Raw genomic sequence first — 18,800 nt, 5'->3', positions numbered from 1 at the left:
GGTAGAAATAAAGAGATCATGATTGAGGATGTTCTCCATTTGCAGAGAGATTCAATTTGGCCAAGGCGACAGTGTTCGAAGTGGGAATTGGGAAAGGGAATAGGCAAACCATCAAATAAAACATTATATTATTTTAAAATCCTAATAAATCATTTCTTTTATTCTTTACTTGAGCAAATTTAAAACTAATATTATAATATGTTATAATATATATATTAGCACAAAAAATAATTTATTTTGTATAATTTTATTTCATAAAATCATTCATTTTTCTGGATCTTTGTTTAAAATATGTTTTTAAAATGTATGATCCCCTTAATTGTTTTTATTCATTCAAATTTTTTTTTCATGTTAAAACAAGATTTTGAATTAGTAGAATGCAAATTTTATGAATTTTGGCCAGAATAATGAAATTATCTTTAGAGAAAATTATCAATAAAGAAAGTAACAAATTAAATCTTTACTCGACAGATAAAATTTTTAAAAATAATGAATTAAGATAAATTTTAAAAAATATTTTTTATCAAACCGAATTATTAAATTTTATATAATTCTAGGGTCTTGCGCCACCACTGATCAATTTCCTCTCACTCTGGCTTCGTCTTGGCTCCTCTCACTCCTCTCCCCAAGTTCGAGTCCATGTGGTGAATTTTTTTCATTTTGATATTCTATTAAGAAAAATAATGACACGAGTTTAACTCTTTCCTTTCGGTTTTTTTTTCTTTTTTTCTTTTTCTTTTTTTGGTTGACAGCTCTTTTGAAATAATTGTGCCAACCAATGATTGTCTGCTTCCATTTTTAACTGTCAGTTATTTGACACAGTCAAAAGTGATGCTGTTTCCTTAAAAAAAAAAAAATTAGGAACGCATGTTCTAGTTTTTCCTATTCGTTTCTCGCAATTCCGGTATCCCTCACTCGCCCATCACGCATCGTGCCCCGTTTTTTTATTTTAAATTAACATTTTATTATTATTTTTTAGTTGCCTATTACATACACAGCCATAACATGTGAATCGGGTGGTAGAAAACTCTATTTTATTGCAATTATTACTATATATGTATGGCATGTGAGTTTTCTCGTATCACCATGCACTAGCTTTTTTTCCTTTTTATTTTCAATTATCATCACTCAACACCCCACAACTTTTTTTCAAAAAAATTTGTTTATGTGGTGGGATTTGTGGGGGTGTCTGTGCATAGTTGGTTAAAAATTTTAAATCATCCAGTCATTTGTGTGATTTCCTATCATATCTATATTCCCTAATATATCAGGCAGGGAATAAACAATATATTTAAGTTTAACTGAGAATATTAATTAATCAAAACATATTAGAATTCAGGACTTGCGTGTTGCACCAATTGGAAAATGTACTTTTTACCGCTGCATGAAAAGTAGATTTTATTGGCGAGAAAAATCTTTGAAATAAAGAAACGAAATTAATTTTTTTTAACCAACCAAAATTAAACAGTTTGGATATTATTTTATTTTGAAATTAAAATGGTCATCAGAGTTTGATGCTGAAAAGAGACGGCGACCCGCAGCGCATCGGCCTACGATGGTCGTCTCCGGGGCCCTAGCTGTTTATCAGTCATGGTTGCGCGGGCATCATCTCTGTCCACTAACATGAGTCAAGCAGCTTCGAGTTCAACTCCTCGGTGCAGAGAAAGAGCTCGCCCCGCCAGTCTGGGACTTCACCCCTCGACCCTCACTCTCTGTCATGCAACCTCCCGGAGCAGATTGTGCTTCTTCTGTTTTCCCAGCGCCCCCGGTAATCGCGGGGATTCCGACGACGAATGTTGGCTAGTTGGGGATTGGTGATTCTCAGGAGCACCAGACCCCTAACAGTCGGTATAAGCTTTTCTACATATGAGAAAAGAAAGTTCTTTTATGCCAATTGATTTCCTCAGAATTCAGCAATCTCTATATTCAAAATCCTTGGGTGGTGCTTATTCAGTCCTTGTCATTCTGGTAGAGTCATAGCTTTGCCCTGCCAAATCTATGTTTTAATCTCAAATTAAGTCCGGATCGATCAAGTTGGATGCGTTTTCTTTTGGAAAACAATAAGACTTGAAAAGGTAAGTTCTGTTTTGTATTGATAAAAAGAAACATGAAGTTTTAATATAAAACCTGTTTCCAAACTCAAAAATGCATCAAAATCTTCTCCGTTTATAAAGTAAACAAGAAAGAGTAGATTCTATGTTAATTGTGTGTGTGTGTGTAACAAAGCATATCTATAATAATTGAAGCCATTTCAATCCAATAGATATAGTAAAATTAAAATGGGTAGCAGATATTTTAAAAATAAAAATGTAATTTTTTAACAAATTTACTCGGGATTTTTTTTTTAATTTAGTGAAAGAGTGGCGTATATAATTTGAAAGTAAAATGAAATCCTCACAAGAAAGAAAAATAAGAAACAAGTACTCAAAGATTTTTGGCAAAAAAAGAAAAGAAAAAAGAAAGTACACAAAGATTCACAAGAGAACTGTGTCCTTACTTGTACATCTACTATATATGGGGAGAAATGATTTATGGAAGATCTATGGCTAAACAATGAAAAATCTAATAAAAAATTTTGGTTCCCTCCCACGCTCCCGTGATAATGAATGCATCTTTTTATTGCTCGAATTCCCTACTTCATAGACAGACTTCAATTTCTGGAATTTGTTTCGGCCTCCCAAAAAAATCCAGGCATTTGTTTAATTGCTGTTTTATTTCCAGGCACAGTATAATCAGCCGCAGATGCGATGTTCAAGTTATTTTAAGGTGAGTTATGTGAGCTGAGGCCCAACTCACATGCTACGAGAATTTAAAAAAGGGATTTAGAAGGGTTGAAGCCTATTTTGTTTCTGCTGAAACGATGAACCTCATTCTCAAAGGCTTTGGTCTTGATCAACCCTTCAAGGATATCATTTATGAAACCTATATTTTGTTTAACTACTAGAAATTGGATTGTATCTATTAATCTTGCTTACAGGATGTAATTTGTAATGCGAACTTTCTAGCTTGGAACGCTTATATTCGCCTCTCCTTTTTGTACTTTGTATTAATTTTTTCCTAGTTTTGAATGAATTTCAGTATTTACTCAAAAAAAAAAAAGTAAAACAAGAGACGGACGGAAGAAGCCACCCATTTTCAAGCGGCCCAATGACACAGGCCTCGGGCCCGGTGCTGGCCAGGCCATGTAGGATACAAACTATAATGTGTAAGATGGAAAAGATCAGAAAGAAAAAGCGACACACCAAATTGTAAGGGTGAAGCAGGGTTGAAGGAGGCGGCGTCGTGAAAACCAGCATTAAGATTGTTTGGAAATGAGATTCCATGCCTATGGCCGTTCGATTCATGACTTGGCTGGCTCTTGGAAAAAGGTAAAAGAGGAAGGTCATTACTCTGTTAGCAAGCCATAATATATCTGTAGGACAATCTTTATTCACAAGCAGAGAGAGGTTGAAGAAGAAGTTAGGATTAAAAAAGGGAGAAGAGGAAGAATCCTGTAAACACCCCTGAAGAGAAAACGAAGAAGCCAAATAACAGGAAGAGGAGGAGGAAGAAGGGAAAGATATGTGAAGGAAGAGGGGAAAAAGGCATATGGGAACTGAATGGGGAGATATGAAAAAGAGTATATAGGAGGAGAGGGTTGAAGAAGATGAAGTTAGTGAGAGAAGAGGATAGATAGAGTCAGAGTGATTGGGGAGTGAGGTGAGGATGAGTTTTGGAGTCGAAGTCACTGGGGATGGCCACATTGTTGAGCTGCGGCTGCATTATCTCCTGCATGTCTGCTCCCACCATCTCCTGCTGCTCCCATGCACAGTCATCAAGTCCCATCAGCAACCAAAATTCACACGCATCATCATCAAAAACCAAATGATTCATCAAGCTTCCCGAATTACCTGCATGGCAGGATATATTGTGTAGCCTTGAGGCCAGGCCTGCAGATTTGCGTCGGCGCTTCCCTCGCCCACGTGGCACTCCCCGTTGTTGCTCCTCCCTCCCTGGGAGAATGCCTCGTACACCGTCGATGTCAGTGGATCCAACGTCCCCGACGCGTCGAATACATGCGAGTGGCTCTCGCCCCCCTCCCCTAACCATCCCACGTTCTCCAATGACGTCATCACCGACGGATCGTATGATGACAGATGGTTGCTCATCACGTATTCCTGCACCCCATTTACCATTACATCACATGCCACTTATTCAACTCATGCATGCATGCCCACGTCATCATCACTAGAATGCATTCATATACCACGTGTCCTACCTTCCTCTGCATTACACGCGTCAGCATATCTACCAGATGCTTTTCGCTCGATTCCAGCTCCGCCGTTGATGTCATCTTCAATGGCTCCGGCTCGTATATCCTATTCCCAGCCGTTCCCCAAACTCACAAATCACATTGTGTCCATGTAGGGGGCGGGATAAAATTGAATAGGGTGCATCCAAATTTTTTTTTTAAAAAAAAAAATCAACGCACCGTATCTGTTCTTCCGCCATTTGAAGCTGTTGCTGCAACCTGTTCACTTCTTGTTGAAGCTCCTGAAGGACAAAAATGAGATATACATCATTCACGAGGAATAAGACCCGAAAAAAAAGAAAAAGAAAAATTGAGCATGGATTGAATCGCTGTCTTTTCTTACTTCAATCTCCGAGTTGATGTCTCCGGGACTATGGCCAAGCAATCGATGAAATTTCAATGGCAGGAAAGGAACAAATTTGGCACCGTTAGAAATTAATCATAATGATTTCAATGGGGATTTAAAAAAAACAAACAAACAAACAAACTTGTTGGTGAGAAGAGGAGATGGAACGAACTTGGCCAGCTGAAGAGCTATGTCATTTTCGCTCTTCAGTTGTTGAAGGGTCCTCAACAGATACTGCAAAATGCACAAACATTTGCAAATTGTACCGAGATTTGCATTGATTACATGAAAAAACTCTACATTATTGTCTCGCTCCTTGCCTATCCCTAACAGTCACCAAAGACGATTGATGTGGTTATTACACAGTATATGGCCATACCTCTTTGTCCTGAATATTCCTGCATCAGTTTCAAAAGGGGAAAAAAAGTGAGGAAATTTTACAAATCATATTATCGTGAGTAAGCGATGGGTGTCTGAAATAAAAAGTATCCTAATTAAGTTTAAAAATAACGCACAAGTATACATGACATTTGATTAACTTAGTTTGACTTATTAATTTTTTTTTTTTGGAAGAGAATAAAAGACGGCAAAAGAGGAGATAATGGGTTAGAAAATATATACCTGCGGTACGGTTGCTCTGGAAAGGTTATAGCGCTGCAAGTAACCCAATACTATAAATGATCAGATCGAAAAGCCAAGTTGTATTAAGGAGTACCCACCAGCTTAAGAACAATTGCATTTTAATTCAAAAAAAAAAAGAACAAACATACCCATCTCTTTCTTGATCTGGTAGATTGATGTAATGTGTGAATACATCTTCAATTCTGATTACCACAATAATAATAATAATAGTGAATAAATTTTATTCAAAAAGCCAAAGCAAAATACCCGAAATAAAGCATCAGAAAATTATGAGGACATTAATCATTATCAGTGTTACAATAAATTTTTTTTTTCAGACTCAGGACTTGAGGTAAGCTCACCGTCCCTAAATTTTATTAGCTGCAAAAATTTGGCCTATCGTACGATTATGAAAACATTTCCGTTCTATAAATACGAAATGTAAGGTTCCCTAGTTCAATAGTTATTAGCACTAAAATATTTTATATTTTTAAAAAATTAAAAATTCTAAAGTTCAAATCTCAGTAAGAATTAGTCGAGAGAAAAGTTTTTACCTTCGTTTTAAAAAAAAATGAATGACCGATTTGATACTTAAATGTTTTAAGTTTTATAAATAGCTCGAAAACCAATTTCTTATCCTTTTAAAATTCGGTTAAATACTGCATATTAAGGAACTATCAACACAGTTAATATTGTATTGTATTATTATTAAAGTTTGTAAATATATGATTTTAAAATTTCAATTGCCACGACTTTCGAATTCAAAGCAAAGGTTTCACCATATCTGAGTCAAGACTGAAGATCCTAATCTGTAGGAGATTACTCGTATTTCTAGTTGTAACATATGAACACTTATCCCTTTTTAGGCATGGAACAGGTTTTTTTTTTTTTCAAAAAATAAAATTAGGGCGGCCAATGCAGGTATGATACAAGTATTTTAGGAGAAATAATCAGCAGAGTGCACCTCAAAGAGGTGAAATGAACTTTAGAGAAAAATTTTGGCTCTAAAGAAAATGATTAAACATCAACACATTGATACCCGTTGTCAAAAGAAGAAAATAATGATCTGGGTTTTTCTTCTATATGATAGATTTCATATAATGCGCCAATCGCCAAGTTTCCTTACGCCCTCCAAATTCTATTGCTTCTGTTACTAGAATAATCAACAATCCGATCTACTTTGTGTGGGTGCTTCTTGTTCTGAGCATAATTATATTAACATAAATCATTAGCCAAGTCATGGTTCAATTTTCTCGCGTTGCTGAGGATTCATTCATGTGAGATTAAAGAGAAAAACATTCAGAGATTGAAGAAGAAGAAGGAAATGATGGAAAGATAGGGCGCGTAATTGAACAAACGAAGAAAATGCATAGAGAAAGGAGAGAGAACCTTCTTCTGCCGGAAAAGTGACTGACACGGCCTGAAGGAGAGAACATGATGAGAGCAATATCAATGTCGCAGAGAATGGACAGCTCGTAGGCTTTCTTGATGAGGCCATTTCTGCGCTTGGAGAATGTGACCTGACGATTTATGGTGTTCTCTATTCTCTTAATCTCCAATTTGACACGACCCATTTCTAAGTTATGAACGTGAAATGCAAAGCATGCAAATTAAGGAAATTGCAGATTCTGTATGAGGAAATCTAAAGGACCCTGTCTCTTTTTTTTAGAAATGGAAAAGGTGGAATTTATATAAATGCGGAAATGCATGGGCGTGCATGAAACACCTAGAAACGAGGGACAGTTGGATATGAGAGAGAGAGTGGGGGATGGTTATAAATGGGTGGGAGAGGAGAAAATGGAGGCACAGAGATTGAAGGATTTTTAAAGGAAAGAGTCTCAGCTGCTTAATGCTCTCATCACAATTATAATTATTGGTTATTATACGTAAAACACTACTCTTCATCCAACCAATATAACTATTATAAAACACTACTCTTTCAAAATTCCACTCTGTCTCTGTCTCTTCTCTACCTACCTAGCTACTTTGTCTCATTCTCTATTTCTGCTTAATCAAGTGTTATCTACAACTAAGTGTGGCCTTGTTATATATGTTATATAATACTTGAAAGGCTATAAGACTAAATTCAATTCAATAACCTACTTTGATCTCAATGGTATAAATTTTTTGAACACGACTTCACGCCCATATATAAATCCTTGGTTTTTATTAAGAACCAAGGTGTTCTATATTTTCATTAAAAATCTAACGGTTCAATAATTAATTTCATACAAAGGCTGGAGACGGCCATCTATAAGTCCGCACCAAGTTATTTTGTTACGATGTTTTTTACCCTATCTTTTAACTACAAGTATTATATTGATAATCTAATCATATTTTTATTTTGTTAGCTATAGTAAATAAGCAAATTAAAAGTAATCAAAACCCGTCGTAAAAAAATTATGTGTTTTTGTAATGCTATAGAAATTTAAAATGGACTTCTTCTTCTCTCGTCTTATTTTTAATTGAGTTGGGGATTACGTAGTAATTGAAAACTATTCAATTCCGTGCATTATAAAAGTCTAGTAAATGAAGGAGTGTTTATAATTTATGAATATTCACTATATATAGATTTTGCATTTTATATTGATGTGAAAACATCCGCCAAAAACACAAGGCAAAAAATCATGCAAATGCTCTTAGCAAAGTTCCAGTGCTGTAGGAAATTAAAAGATCTTACCGAACCCCCGAAAACACGTTATGAAGCCATTTTATAATATAAATGCTGTAGTTAGTAGTTAGTGTAAGGCAATATGTGGGAACGGAAGAGAATATAGGAAAACTGGTATTGGTCAAAATCCATATAGAAATGCATATGCTTATCTCTACTACAGTTTTAACAAACGGTTTCAACTTAATTATAAATGAATGGTGGACGCGTAATATTCAAGCCCGTGGCTATAAGTTGGGAAAAGACTCAAACGAAGAGTCAAAATTTGGTTACAAAACTCTTGTTTCTGTTATTCCTAACTCATTTCCTACCTCGGGGGAATAATATCGCGCGTAATTGACCGAGCTAACTATAATTATATCTGATCTATACGCTCATCATTTTCATTTACAGAGGAAAAAATATTATTAGTGATTAATAAATAGGGATAAAACTTCTCAGGTGGTCATTGATCGACGTCTGATATAAAGTATTCCTATATTTAAGTTTGTTATTCACCAATCACCATGTGAAAACCACAAGTCATAACCAGCACGGATCTAAGAATCTTAGATAAGTTTAGACAAACCCTTGTCTGAAGAAAAAAAAAAGAATAGGTAAATTACAAAGAGGTCCCGTATAGGAAATTTATTTATAAATGAATCTTGTGAAATTTGAAAACTATTATTAAGTCTTGGAACTCAAGTATAATTTGATGTTATGATGGAAAGACAATACTACTCTTATTAATTTGATTAGCATTCACTTATAACTCTAATTTTATAATTTATAAGTAAAAATTCATAATTCACTAGTCAAATATCTTGTTTAATGCTCGATATAACATGAAGTTAATTATGCCTACTTAAGGTACTAATTATAGAGTGAATTATGAATTTTACATCCCAATTAAACATGTAAATTCCAAATGAGCTATATTACTTTATTTACATCCCAATTAGACTAATTATAGCATTAAGTATGCATTACTAATTCTATTGAGACTCCATATTATATCAAATGTTAAGCAAGAAATTTCACTTGTGAATTGCAAAATTTGGTTGTGAAATTTAAAGTTTCAGTTGTAAGTGAAAGCCAAATTAATAGGGGTAATATTATATTTGCACTCTAAATAATAAATTACACTCAAATCTTAAGAGATTGGATTGCAGTTTTTAAATTTTGCATAATTTATTTGTAAATAAGCTATTGTACAGGACTTATTTGTAATTTTTTAAAAGAATAAGGGTGTCAAAGGCTGCCTCTCAACTATTTGCTCACAAGTATTTGATATCCTAAACTTTTATGTGATATAATTTTTCCTTCAACTTTTAAAAATAATGCATTGGATACTATGTCATTTAAAAGTTAATATCAATCGTTAATTGATTCAAAAAATTTTAAAAAAGACTTTAAAATTATAAAAAATGACTTCAAAAAGGACTTAATCGATATTAATTAATTTTTATTTTGTATTAATTTGTAATTTTATGGGTCTTTCTTTATAATTTTTTCTGTCGATTTCTGGAATTTCTTGGGTCGATTAACAGTCACAATTAATTTTTTTAATAAGTTATTTGATACACCATTTGTAAAAGTTGAAGGAAAATAATATCCTTTAACTCAAAAAATAATTAGGAAAAAATTTGAAAATAACTTGATATGAGAATATTTAAATTTAAATTTGAAATTAAATTTATTGAAACTAAGTATGTCTATTGAATGGTGAAACAACAACAACAACAACAACAAGAATTATTATTATTATTACTATTTTCTGGTAAAGGTCGCAATTAAAGATTTTCCCAAATAAACATATGCTGTTTAATATAGTACCATTTACGAAATTATTTTTTTTCCTGGTAAAGGTCGCAATTAAAGATTTTCCCAAATAAACATATGCTGTTTAATATAGTACCATTTACGTAACGAATTATAAAAGTCAATTACAGGAAAATATAATATTGACAGTAGGATCGCTGTACATTTTATTCATTTGCCGACGTACCCTGTTACTTAGAGTGATCTATTGTTAGAATATGTTTGGAGTTTTTATTTTTCAATTTTATAATTTAACCATTTTGTGTTTGTAAGGTTATTCAAGTGCAATTAGACATTTATTGATGTGAGAAGTGTCATATAGAATAAAATTCTTGGACTTAATAATCAATATATAATAAAAGATAAAGACATATAAAACTCATTAGACTCAAATAGCTTGGGTTTTTAGGTTTGTTTGAGCTGGCTCAAATATTAAAATTTTAAATTTTATTTTATTTTTATTTATTCAATTTCAATTTTATCTTAAAAATTAGGATTTTTAATTTTTATCTAATTTTAATTTAATTTTATTAACAATAAAAAAGAATTTAGATATTCAAGCTAAATTTATTCAGATTTGGGCTTGATCCGAATTTTTTTAAGCTTATTCTAGTCACTCAAAAAGCTCAAAATAAAGAAATTTTTTTAAATTTTCAAGTCATGCCCTAAAATTTTGTGGGCTTATTTTTGTTAGTTTGTTGGACTTGACCCAAATTACCAACTCTAATATTTTTTTATTTTTTAAAATTATGTGATGTTGACTGTGAATCTATAAGAATAGAACTTGATGGATTGAAAAAAATTGGCTTATTTTATAAAATTAATGGATATTCATATACTATTGTTGGTTTTAGGATATTAGAAGATTTTGGAAAAAAAATTTATGGATATTTTTTCACTTTACATTTGCTTCCTTTTTTTAAACTATCAATGTTAATAGACATTGATTAAATTTAATGAAATGGGGACCTTTGCACTCATCATTTTAATAAGTTTATGAATATTTTTGTATTTTTATTCACTTAAAGAAACTAAGTGTACCTAGAAAAAAAACCGCTAAGTATTTATGCTCTTCAACCCTATTTTTAATTGACTTAGGGATTGTGTATTAATTGAAAACTAGATATTCAATCCCGTGCATTATAAAAGTCCAGTAATGAAGGCAGCGTTTATAATTTATGAATATTCACTCTATATAGATTTTACGTTTTATATTGATGTGAAATCGTCGACCCAAAATACAAGGTAAAAAAATCATCCAAGTACCGTTGGCAAATTTCTAGTGTTGTAGGAAAACATCTTGCCAAACCCCTAAAACACAATGCGAGTAGTAGAGTTGAAAAAACATGTTGATCCTTAATAAAATTGAGTTTAAAGGAGCCAACTTGTTTAAACTCAAACACCTTTTGAAACCTTAAAATGCAAAGCCTGATCTTTGACACAGCAAGCTTAGGATTATTGTTTTTTAAAATTTTTCATTAAACTGGAAATACTTCATTTCACCAACACAAAAGTGCCAACACACATAAATACTCAACTATTAATAGCATCATCATTATCATCTTCTTTATCACTATCAAGAAGTTTGGATGGATTATCAGAACAAGTTTGTATGCATGAGATGAAATTCAAATAACGATTGATTTAATTCATTAACTAATTAGTAATTTGAGCTGTGAAATCAAAAAAATCATCGAGGAAAGCATAAAAGAAACGTAGTCCTTGGAATCTAAAAAGTTCGCAATCTAACTGCCGGAAAGGTTCTTGCTTTACAAGGCTAGGTCAGCCTTCAAGTAGTAAGAACCAAAATGGAACTATTTCCCAACATCACTTACTTCCACTCAGGATCTAGAAGAAGCCCTGTTTACAGTATCAACAGGGAAAGCAAAAGGAATAGAGCATCATTAACGCAAACAAAAATAGAAAAAAACATGACGGAGAAGGGTTCACGATAAAACTTTTATCAGCTACATGAGGGTAAGTGATGATCTAGGATTGGGAGTTCACAAATGCACAATGAGCGACGAGAAGGAGGATTTGGGAGACTGATGTCGGCGAGCCGACTAGTCGATCACTGTCAGGACTTAGGTCTTAGAGCGAGCACTGTTGGAGTCAGTGACAGGGACGTTCGATGAGTGAGCAGAAGCAGGAGCAAGGACGACTTGTGATGACGGGGAAGGAGACGACTTGCGATGCGAGGCGGTGAGCAGAAGCAGACTGGAGAAAGTGAGGAGTGAAGGCTGAATGAATCATGCACCCGACTGAATTAGGGGATTTATGGTTCAACTTTTTCCTCCTCTTCTAAGTGGACACGGGCTCACATATGTGATGTGAGGACAGCTTTAATTTTGGGAGAATTGTGTTAAAATTTCACCTAACAAAATTAATTACTACAAAATTAATTAATAATTAAACTAAAATTAGACAACACAGTATAATTTTTCTTGTGTGAAACCGTAATTTTTTCTTTAATTTTTTTCTAAGTCCACGAGAAGTCAGCCATGTTAATGATAAAAAAATTTTAAAAATAATAATAATACGCAGGCTCAAATGGTTGACACTCGGCCTGTACAGGCAAATCTGTTTAAACCTGATTCACTATTTTGAGTTTTTGTTTGCAAGCCCCCCCTCCCTATTCTACGGGTTTAACTTTAAACGAGCTTAATCTGCTTTCCCGAATTAAAACCAACATAATATAAATGCTATGTAGTTATCGTGAGGTACACGGAGAAGAGAATATAGGCAAATAGGCATGGGTCAATAATCCATAAAGCGAAATGCACCATCCTTCTCTCTATTATAATTTTAACATACGGTTCCAACTTAATTATAAATAAATGGTGGCCGCGTAGGGCGCAAGCCATAGCTATAGGTTGGGAAAACACTCAAACAAAGAGTCAAAAGTTGGTTACAAAACTCTCCAGTTTCTTCGTTCTTGCTAATAACTCATTCTCCTGACTCGGGGGAATTAACGCGCCTAATTGACCAAGTTAATCTATATTTAACGAACAACAATATCTGATCTGCTATACGCTCATTTTCACATGCAAAGAACAAATAGTACTCAATAATAAATAGGGGAGACCTCTCAAGTGTCATGAGGGTCGTTGGTCAGCGTCTGATATAAAGTATTTTTATAACTGACAAGAGCCTTTCCTTGCCCTTCATCCTTTAAAAAAAAAATCATAAATAATAATTTATATTTTTTAGTCATATCATTCCATTCCATTCCTTTTAAAAAAATCTTCCAAATATAATGTCAGATGCTTGTCTGAAGGGGAAAAAAAGAATAATTAGGAGGAATTTGAAATAACGAGTAAAGATCAGAACATTTAAATTTAAATTTATTGAAAAATCAACAAGAAAACTCATAAGAATGCATTTCTATTCAAGTGTAAATACGAGTTCAGCTATTAAAGTAACCAAATCGGTCCCCCATCCCCGTCATTTATTATTATTTTTCATGTAAAGGTCACAACTAAGGTATCCTTCACCATTTTCCCAAATAATCACATGCGGTTTAATATCGTACCATACACGTAACAAATTATATGAAGGTCAGTTACGGAAAAATATAACATCAACAATATGATCCCTGTATATTTTATTCATTTACCGACGTACGTCTCCCCAGTGATCGCCGGAATATATGTTGGGAGTTTTGTATACCGTGCAATTGATTGAAGAGTTAAGAATCATGGCTGAACTTGGCCGGACTTCATTTCAAAATTAAAAGAGGAGCGAGCATCCGGGATATACAAAACAGAACGGGGAAACTAATTAATTAATGAAAAAGTCTTCTGGGTTGTTTGAAGGAATTCTTTAGATGCCTAAACTCACCATGCCTTCAAAATTCCCTGCCACCGTCCATTCCAAACCTAACTTACAAGTTTCAATTCATTTATTAGAAAAAGACACGCACACGTACGTGGCATATATATAAGAGCTACATGACAGAGCAAGCATTTGGATTTTCATCGCTGAAGATCTGGACATAACGATCATCGACGGTAGTCTCGGAAATGGTCGCGGTGTCAGGGACGCGCCTAACCATATTAGGAGGGGCCTTCTTGTCGTAGGCCTGAGCCACATACGGGTTAGCCACCGTGGTATAGGGCACGTAAGGCCACAGCTCCACCTTCTTCTTTGTGCTCTGTGCTGCCTTCAGCACTTTCTTCGCCTCAACATATCCCGTCACTGTCGCTTTTTGTTGCTTCAAGTCCACGTCCACCGACTTCGCTCCTGCACACACCCTCCGAAATTATTATGTCAAATCGACTGTACTACCCGATCCAAGTCTACACGAGTGAAGAATCTCTGTGAAGCGGCTGTTAATCAACCAAGGATATGTACCTTTAACGCCGGAGAGAACGTTCTCGACCTTGCGCGCGCACCCTTCACAGTCCATTCTGATTTTCAGAGCTACGGTTTGCATTGGCTTCTTCTTCTTCTTCTTCTTGCTACTGCTGAGTAAATTAGACAGGTATTCCAGAGTGCCTTCTACGCCCATGTTTTGCCTCTCTTTCTTTGCTCCTGGGTTTCACCTTTCAGAGTAATCGATCGTGTGCTGTGCTATTCTATTCTATTTTATTTATATATATATATATATATATATGATTTGAGGCCACGCCATGAGCAGGCTGATTCCAAAGTTGAATATGGAAAATGACGGGTGCAAATCTCTTTTTGTGTTCAAGTGGCTGGGAAGCGTGGTGGGAAACAAATACGATTAGGCATTAGACAGTAATGAGTTAGGAGATGGAATATATAATGGGACGGCCAGTGATTAAGTGACAAGTGATGAAAGGGTCTTTAACGCTCTTGGCCTCCGTGGCTTTCGTTTGGATTTGTATGTGAAAATAATGGACCGTGGGACAAAAAAATATTGAGGAGTCCTGTTTACTATATAATATACGCATTTAATAATTTTAGAGAGTGAAGTTGGGTTGTCTCAGCCTGCTCTTACAATCTTCTTATCTTCGTTTCATATCTCAATCTTAACTTCACAGTTAAAAATTAATGCCCGAGGAATTGACTAGGCTCCTCGGGCTGACAGGAGCCTCCTGGTTGCTCAATTTGATTCGGCGATTCCTTCAACAGAACCTCTTCTTACATCTTCATGTGTATTTGCAAAAGTAGCAGTCTGGCCATAAATTAATTATAATAAATATTAATATAGATATGTAAATCAACATTCAATATATTCGTTGTCTTAGAATAATTATATTACCACATTAAATATTAAAAACATGACCGCCCATGATTTTAAGTTTAATGGTTTGATTGTAGTCGAACAAATGCTAGCTGAATTCATGAATTTTTAAATACATGCTAACTATTTTAAATAAAAAGGATAAAAAAATAATAACAAATATGTATTTTAAAGAAACCTATTTCAAATAAAAGCAACAATAAAATGGACATCGTACCCCTGAAAGCTTGAAAAGATTTCCCTCAAATAGTTATTATTACTCTATGAAGTGTTCTAAGTGCATGAATTAATAACTACCGGCTTGAGATACTACAGATTTAGCGAAGGAGATGGCTATCCATTCCACTCGAGACCTTGAGAAGAATTATGAGAATTAATTGCTATAACGCTTGCTTTATTGATTTGCCTAAAATTCCTGCATCTAATTAAGCTAATTGTTCTCTGGAGAATTATATTTAAATCTTATATAAAAAAATTAATTATAACAAAATTTAAGGATAGCTGAATTAAAAAAATTGACTTAGCTGAATTGTTACTAAATTTTATAATAATTAATTTTTTACGTGAAATTTTAATATAATTTTAGTTGTTCTGACCGGCATGTAAGACGATATACATATTAGCGGCGGGCCCCAAGTCAGATATATATGATCTCGTAACAGTGGGGTGGAGCCCGTTTTATTTTATCTCTCTATCACTCCCAACAATCAAACGACTATGATTTTATATGGCGGTGGCCACTCTTGCACCATTTTTTAAAACTTCGAATATGTGGCCAATTTTATTTCTTGGTTGCGATTGTTGTTTTTACTTTTCAGGCTTTTTGTTTCTTTTTTAAATCGATTGTTATTTTTCAGGTTGAAATTATGAACAATAATTGAGGACTGGAGGGGTTTATAACTAACGCGTCAAGACACCTGTGTGGTATAGTTGCCGGCTACGTGGCAGCGGGAGTCATTACAGAGCTTCATAAGCTGTGGACTTAAAAGAAAAATAAAAATTATTGAAAGAGAACATACAGGCACAGCTACAGCTCTCATCAAGACTTGACATTATTAATTGGCGACTTGGTGAGGGTGACATTAGAAAAATAAGACAAAGGCCCTACTGTGCCACTACACGAGTAATCCATATATCTTCATTAATTACGCGTCCCAAATGCCCTGTCCTTGAAAACGAACCCTCTTGTTCGCGTTCTCTGATTGCTCCTTTGTTTAATCTCTCACTTAAACTTTCACAAGTTGTGGCATAAGGCAGCGACATTTTTAATTCTTAAATTGATCACAAGACCCTCCCAGATCGAGTTCGTGTCCGGCAAGTTAAATCACGATTCAATAAAGGCAATGTCAGTTTGTGAAGCAATTCAACTTTAAATAAATGCACTCCCACTTATGAAATGACACCGAGACAACATCGGCGTGCCTTTCAGGAGTCTCATCCTTCACCCCTTTGCACTGGATCACCGACGTTTAGTTCATAGGCAATGACTATTTTAAATACGCCACCAGCCGTAGCGATCTTTCTTCAAATCAATATAGCTCTAAAAGGTCAAAAAACAAATCAATGTAGCTAGCCACCACCCTACCTAATATGAAGCATTATCCTGCTATAATAAATCATTTAATTAAACGAATAGAGTGGCTAGTGTAGACGTGAGACTAAATCCAACAAATCATACCTTATTCGATTGTCACCACCACGTGATTGAAACTAATAGATTATTGTTCAGTCACGAGTGTCAGGTCGATTGATCACCCGTAACTTAATTTAGAGTATATGTATATAAGATTACACACAGAAAAAGGGACCACCAGTAATATCATTGTTGTTGTACACGTCTTAGTGTAGGAGGGACACAGGGCGATTGACAAGTAAATTTTTAAGAAGATCAATTAATTTAATTTATATTTTAAGTATTAAATTTTAAAAATTTATAAATTTAATTTTTAATTTTATAATTTTATTATGATAAATTTATGACTTTGTATTACAAATTTTAATAGAAAAAATAATTATGTTAAATTTTAAAAAATTAACTGTAAATTTATTACAACTAAATTATAAAATTAAAAATTAAACTTATAAATTTTTTAAACTTGACACTTAAAACTTGATTCAAATTAATTAATTTTTTTAAAACTTTTATATTATTCTTGAGATGTACTATAAATTTCGACGTGTCTAGACTGGCTCATTAAAAGGATGATCCACCATCCACTCTGAGCTTTAGATGGATTGCAGGATACGGACAAATATCCTACCCACATAGCTTTAATTTCAAAAATGGTTAATCTTACTAGCTAGTCTTTTAGGTATACTGGTACGACGGTTTCCTGCTTGCATATAGTGCCCTAGCTAGCTGCAATGAACCTTAACTCGTAGATGTATAAACACATTCTGTGAAAGTTGAGAGACCCCCACAACGAGTCAAATCAATAAAATGTGGTCTCGTACAATTGTCCCTCCGGAATTGCTAGGCGTGCGAGCTAGTAAACCTATTGATACAGACAAAGGGGAGGAAGGCGGAGGGACAAAGAAAATAAACCAGTCCTGCCACTTGTTTTAGATCACCTTATGATCATCTCCAACCAAAAACCAGCATGCGTATGAAGTCGAGGGAGAACGCGAGCCCACCTGCACCGTCCATATCGTACCTTCATTGGCCTGTAATGAACAGAATATATTTAGAAAGTAAGCATCCATGTATAAGGGCTCGAACTCAAGAAGAAATAGCCCCCAGTTCCAGAACCGCTTTAGGCCTGCTGACGGGTCTTCGTCCACGCATCTTTCAAGCTTCCTATTTTTCACAGATCAATAGAAAAGCGATGTGAAACAGGAAGGGGGAGGGGAAGGAGAGGTGAAAAGAACGAAGGGAGAGGGAGAGAAAAAGGGATGAGGCGGGGCAAATTCCAATTCTTCATTCAATCAATTAATCAGAGTTTGCTTATGATAAAAATATTATAAGGCTATTTATTTTTAGAAACATGAGAATATTAAAAATAATAAATCAAATTCTATACCTAATCTTAAAAGGTAATTAAAAATAACAAAAATAAATTAGATATACCTAAATACCCTACTTATTAAAAATAATCCAAAATACTGAAAAATTTAAATAAGCAAATTATCTAGATCGGGTTTGAAGGCCATTTCCGGCCACCTTCCTTTCTGGCGAAGTAAATTCCATTTTTTGGGCAATACCGGCCTTGTCAGTCCAAATGTGTGGTCGACCATTTTGGGCCTTCACCTTTAGCCACAAGCCCATGCCAGTTGCAAGTTTGGGCCTTCAATTACATGCTAACACCCACCGAACTTACAGTTATAGTACTGGCTTTCATCGGCAATGGAGTTTTCACGTGAAGTTTTACCGAAGTGGATTGGACAAGCAATAAATTTAGTATTATTCAACTGCTTTAAGATATCGTGTGCAAAAGTAAAAAATAATAATAATAATAATGAGTCCTATTATTCATGTCGCATTGACAGTGTTGCTTGCTATAATTTTTCTATATTCCATACACTAATTAATTATATTTTCAAAGGTATTGCATAAAATCTGACATGAGGAATACTTGCTATAAAAATTTACTAACAAAAAATTTGAAATAATTAAGAAGCTTTATATTATGAAATAGAAATTTAAACACGCATAAGAAAACTGAGGAATATATGTTGGATATTTTATAAACAGTTAAGATGTTCATGCATGAGTGAATTTAAATTGATATAAAAAGTTTCACATCAAACAAAATAATATATAATAAAATAAAATAGTTTATAATTTTGAATTTTAAAATTGTGAGTATACAAAAAGAAAAACTCCAAAGGACATCAACTACAGTCTGGTTCCATGAAAACT

At 34.2% G+C, this 18,800-nt stretch overlaps 2 protein-coding genes across 6 annotated transcripts; both read right to left on the bottom strand.

The window, feature by feature from the left end:
- Positions 1–1,716: 1,716 nt before the first annotated feature.
- LOC129298916 (agamous-like MADS-box protein AGL104) lies at positions 1,717–6,894 on the bottom strand. Of its 5 annotated transcripts, none has more exons than XM_054937364.1 (11): positions 6,648–6,894; positions 5,408–5,461; positions 5,259–5,291; positions 5,017–5,035; positions 4,780–4,871; positions 4,635–4,662; positions 4,472–4,533; positions 4,259–4,358; positions 3,891–4,157; positions 3,243–3,795; positions 1,717–1,996 (listed from the first exon to the last, which is right to left on the bottom strand). In XM_054937364.1, exons 1-10 carry the CDS (start codon positions 6,830–6,832, stop codon positions 3,679–3,681), a joined length of 957 nt encoding a protein of 318 aa, XP_054793339.1. In that variant the 5' UTR covers positions 6,833–6,894; the 3' UTR covers positions 1,717–1,996; positions 3,243–3,678. The 5 variants fall into 5 exon arrangements, with proteins under 5 accessions (XP_054793339.1, XP_054793352.1, XP_054793355.1 ...); XM_054937377.1 differs by having other exon boundaries at positions 1,717–1,987; XM_054937380.1 differs by having other exon boundaries at positions 3,243–3,792.
- A 6,530-nt stretch (positions 6,895–13,424) lies between these two features.
- LOC129303822 (heavy metal-associated isoprenylated plant protein 24) lies at positions 13,425–14,456 on the bottom strand. The gene is made up of 2 exons (XM_054943360.1): positions 14,083–14,456; positions 13,425–13,971 (listed from the first exon to the last, which is right to left on the bottom strand). The coding sequence occupies exons 1-2, from the start codon at positions 14,237–14,239 to the stop codon at positions 13,676–13,678; spliced, it is 453 nt and encodes a 150-aa protein (XP_054799335.1). The 5' UTR covers positions 14,240–14,456; the 3' UTR covers positions 13,425–13,675.
- Between the last annotated feature and the right edge of the window lie 4,344 nt (positions 14,457–18,800).

Source organism: Prosopis cineraria, unplaced genomic scaffold, assembly GCF_029017545.1.
Source record: "Prosopis cineraria cultivar Desert tree isolate PC_DT_omini unplaced genomic scaffold, ASM2901754v1 PC2, whole genome shotgun sequence".
NCBI lineage: Eukaryota > Viridiplantae > Streptophyta > Magnoliopsida > Fabales > Fabaceae > Prosopis > Prosopis cineraria.
Note: the sequence above shows the minus strand (reverse complement) of the source record. Positions and strands in the feature narration are given on the sequence as shown.

Bases quoted from the DNA above. Each gene is read 5' to 3' on its own strand.
- LOC129298916 (XM_054937364.1), bottom strand. From the start codon at position 6,832: ATGGGTCGTGTCAAATTGGAGATTAAGAGAATAGAGAACACCATAAAT. The intron at 5,292-5,407 runs GTATGTTTGTTC...GGTTACTTGCAG, and splicing joins CCAGATCAAGAAAGAGATGG to CGCTATAACCTTTCCAGAGC. The intron at 4,359-4,471 runs GTGCGTTGATTT...GGCTGGGAATAG, and splicing joins ATGGCGGAAGAACAGATACG to GATATACGAGCCGGAGCCAT.
- LOC129303822 (XM_054943360.1), bottom strand. From the start codon at position 14,239: ATGGGCGTAGAAGGCACTCTGGAATACCTGTCTAATTTACTCAGCAGT. The intron at 13,972-14,082 runs GTACATATCCTT...GGGTGTGTGCAG, and splicing joins CGTTCTCTCCGGCGTTAAAG to GAGCGAAGTCGGTGGACGTG.